The 3,371-nt window shown below is 32.2% G+C and overlaps 1 protein-coding gene across 1 annotated transcript in view; it reads right to left on the reverse strand.

Annotated features, from left to right (window-relative positions):
* Positions 1 to 52: 52 nt before the first annotated feature.
* The window catches only part of ZCCHC10 (zinc finger CCHC-type containing 10), a 14,858-nt gene continuing 11,539 nt past the window's right edge, over positions 53 to 3,371 (reverse strand). Inside the window, exons 3-4 of the mRNA XM_011362302.2 lie at positions 2,375 to 2,416; positions 53 to 1,761 (exon numbers count right to left, since the gene is read on the reverse strand). Of these exons, the coding sequence (XP_011360604.1) occupies positions 1,494 to 1,761; positions 2,375 to 2,416 (310 nt within the window). The 3' untranslated portion in view covers positions 53 to 1,493. The remainder of the gene's footprint in view (positions 1,762 to 2,374; positions 2,417 to 3,371) is intronic.

Raw genomic sequence — 3,371 nt, forward strand, 5'->3', positions numbered from 1 at the left:
CAAGTTCTTTGACTGGCAAATTGCCCTTATGGAGATCAGAAACATTGTAAAATGTGTTTAACAAGTAATTTATTAAATTTTCCTGTCAATTGATATATTCTGTATAGAGCCTTTGGAAGGATGTTTATTTACAATTACTGAGCAGATGGTTCTTTAAAACTTACAGGTAATTACAGGCTCCTTAAACTTACAACATACACATATTTCAACATTTAAATACAAGTCCATCTTCTTCAAAAGTAGTTTTCTATCACTTTCTCATAAAAATATAAAGAAGACAACATCTATAGTTTCAAAAGCCTATGTTTAACCCAAATCAAGATTTTTCTATAAATGATATCTCTTTCCAAAATGCTCACGACATCAGATTGTGATATTAAACCAAATAATTTCACTACAGCAGAGTATTTTACTTTTAAGAAATATTATACAATATTTCTTTTTAACCTTTCATGCTAGATTTCAACTGTATGTGCTATGTAAACACAGCAGATTAATCCAAGTCATTCATATTTATGCAGTAGACTGTCATACATGACCAGTTACCCCATAAACTGTCATTCCACAATTGCAAAAATGGTAAAAGGCAATCTTTACAAAAGCTTAAAAAAAGGCAACCAACATCTCCCTAATTTTCTGTAAAAATTACCTCTCTCCTATTTTCTTTTCCATTTTGAATGGTACCTTTTACAGCATATTAACACACAAAGCTATCTACATCGCTTTTACTTGTTAGCCTCTTAAATGACTGCTTTTTTTTCTGTTATACCGAATTTATCAAAAGGCACCAAGATTAGATTCCTACGTAGTTTTAGAATTTGTGTTCCTTTTCAGGTTCCTTTAGAATAATTTTCCTCAGAAAAGTGTACTCTAAAAATCAGAAGAAAACAAACAATGATATTACACAGTAACTTGAAACTTGTGCTATCCAAATAGTATAAATATATTAATAGGTTCCTTGAACTTTTCATTTAGAACAAGAAGTTAAAATAACTTTCTGAACATAAACATAAAAATAGAGCAATTTATCAACAGTAGGAAAAACTCCTAAACTTAGGAGCAACAATGTTAAATCTGACATAATAACACACAGCCAAAAGCATTAGAAATTCACTGCCAGATACTCTGATGCATTATCCTGAAAACATGTCTGATACATAACGCTAACATATTACAAAGTATAGGATTTATTTCACAGGGAGAAAACATAAGTTTTATCACAAAAAGAGATTTACTAGATTTCAGCTTTAAGTTTTAGAGACATAGTTTAGAGATAAAAAAGAAAAATAAGATTCATCCTTAAAATAAAAAAGTATATATATATATAATCCATTTTAATACTTTTTATGCTCTTACAACGTAAAGCATTTAGGAACTTTTGAGCTCTAGGAATTTTGGTCAGTTAACCTATTTGGCTTTAACATATCTTAAATTCCCTTTTGAGAATCAGATTAATGTTTTCAGTCTGTCAGTCCAATGTGGATGGAGCAATTCTATTTCTTCTTCTTCTTCTTCGGTGGTTCATCCTCAGAGCTGCTACCTGTGCTAGTGCTGCTGCTACTGGAAGAGCTGGAATCTGAGTCTGAATCAGAGGACGAAGAAGAGCTTGTGGAAGAGGCTGAAGATGATGAACTGGAGGAGCTTTCATCTGTGTCACTGTCTTCTGAGGAGGATGAGGTAGACGTTTCTTCACTCTCTGATGAAGAATCACTGGCTGAACTGTCACTGCTATTGCTACTGGAACTGGTAACACTCTTAGACCTATTAAGACAATCGACAGTTATTTGCATGGGAAGCTGACACTTAATGGAATGCTAATTTCATATGAATATTATGTGTATGTATAAACTAAAGCTCGCACAAAACTATTTTAACATCACCCCTTCCCCTACTTAGCAAGGTCTTTAACTTCAGCAATTTCACTCTTGAATGGAGTTCAAGATAAGTGTACCTAAAACATTATGTTCCAGAGCAAATAATATTAGAATAAAGTTGCAGTGTAACAATTGGGTTAATTTAAACCTCGTGGAGAGTGGCAAATGTTTCATTATCTTAACTACTTCAGACCAAATATAGCTGGTCAATAGTTTCTTACTAGTCTAATAACATTTTCTATTCTAAGACAAGAGGAATTATTTACTATTTCCAGAATAAGGACTTTGGAAAGTTGGAGAAAAAGGAGAAAAGAAGGCAATTAATTCAGGACAGGTAAGGAGAGGAACTATCAGAAAACAGGATGATAGTTAATCATAAATTGCAAACATGAGATTTCAGATCCAAATCTTATAACTCTTATTTTAAAATCACTCTTCCTATCCCTCCAACTGGTGTTATCTATTTATTATCTATATAATACTCCTAAAGCCACACATACCTTTTTTTCTTGGTCTTTCTTTCTACATTAGTTTCTCCAATGCTGATAAACACAAGGGGGAGAAAAAGCTCCTGTTAATAGAGTGATTATACACAACTCAGACAAACACTTATTATCCCCAAAACTTTTTACATTGGAGAAACACTTTGCCTTTCATAATATGTACTCAGAGTCCAGCATTTCTTGTTATAACCAAATGGAAAGTTTCCTATTGTAGGCTGCATGTGGTACATGCAGCTTCCAAAAACTTCCAACTTAACCAGCACGGAAGCAAGCAGATGTTATCTATCAACTGTATCTTAGAAGCCAGGTAAGTTAGTGGTTAAGATGACTGAATGCCCCAATTTGATCCTTTTTTAGTTTTGAACTAAGGTTGACATAGCTACCCTAACTACTTCCTGAACAACAAAACAAAACAAATAATAGCACAATAGTTATAATTTATAATTTGAGTTTCCAGAGTCATATAATAATTGGCCACTGCATATAAAAAACTAAGCAACCTTTGATTTAAAATAATCACTTCTTTTTCTGCATGTCTCTCAGATAGTCATTTACTGTTTAAGAACCAGAGACTTAATATCTCGAGACTGTGTTCCTTCACATTATTTACCAAGAACAAAGTTTTTGGACAAAACACACAAATGTTTGCTGTTATATTTCTGCCAGACTACATGCAGGTTTTCAAATTATGGAATTCTATTACTATAGCAATGTTTCGTAAATTTAACATTTCCATATTCTGGACTTCTTTATATTTCCTAGGACTTCTATCCTTATTTCCTAGATCTTCAATATAAATATACAATTTTGTAAAGTTTCACACAATGGAGTTTGAATTGTCATTTTGAGGGTAAAATAAGTGGGATAAGTACATTTATTAAACCACACTACAAAAATCCATGATCGTCAAAATTCACACATTTCTTTCATTTTATCCTTAAGCCTGAAAATAGCAATCTTTATGTAACAGAGCTATATCTAAAATTCATATATT

This window comes from Pteropus vampyrus, unplaced genomic scaffold, assembly GCF_000151845.1.
Source record: "Pteropus vampyrus isolate Shadow unplaced genomic scaffold, Pvam_2.0 Scaffold74, whole genome shotgun sequence".
Classification (NCBI taxonomy): domain Eukaryota; kingdom Metazoa; phylum Chordata; class Mammalia; order Chiroptera; family Pteropodidae; genus Pteropus; species Pteropus vampyrus.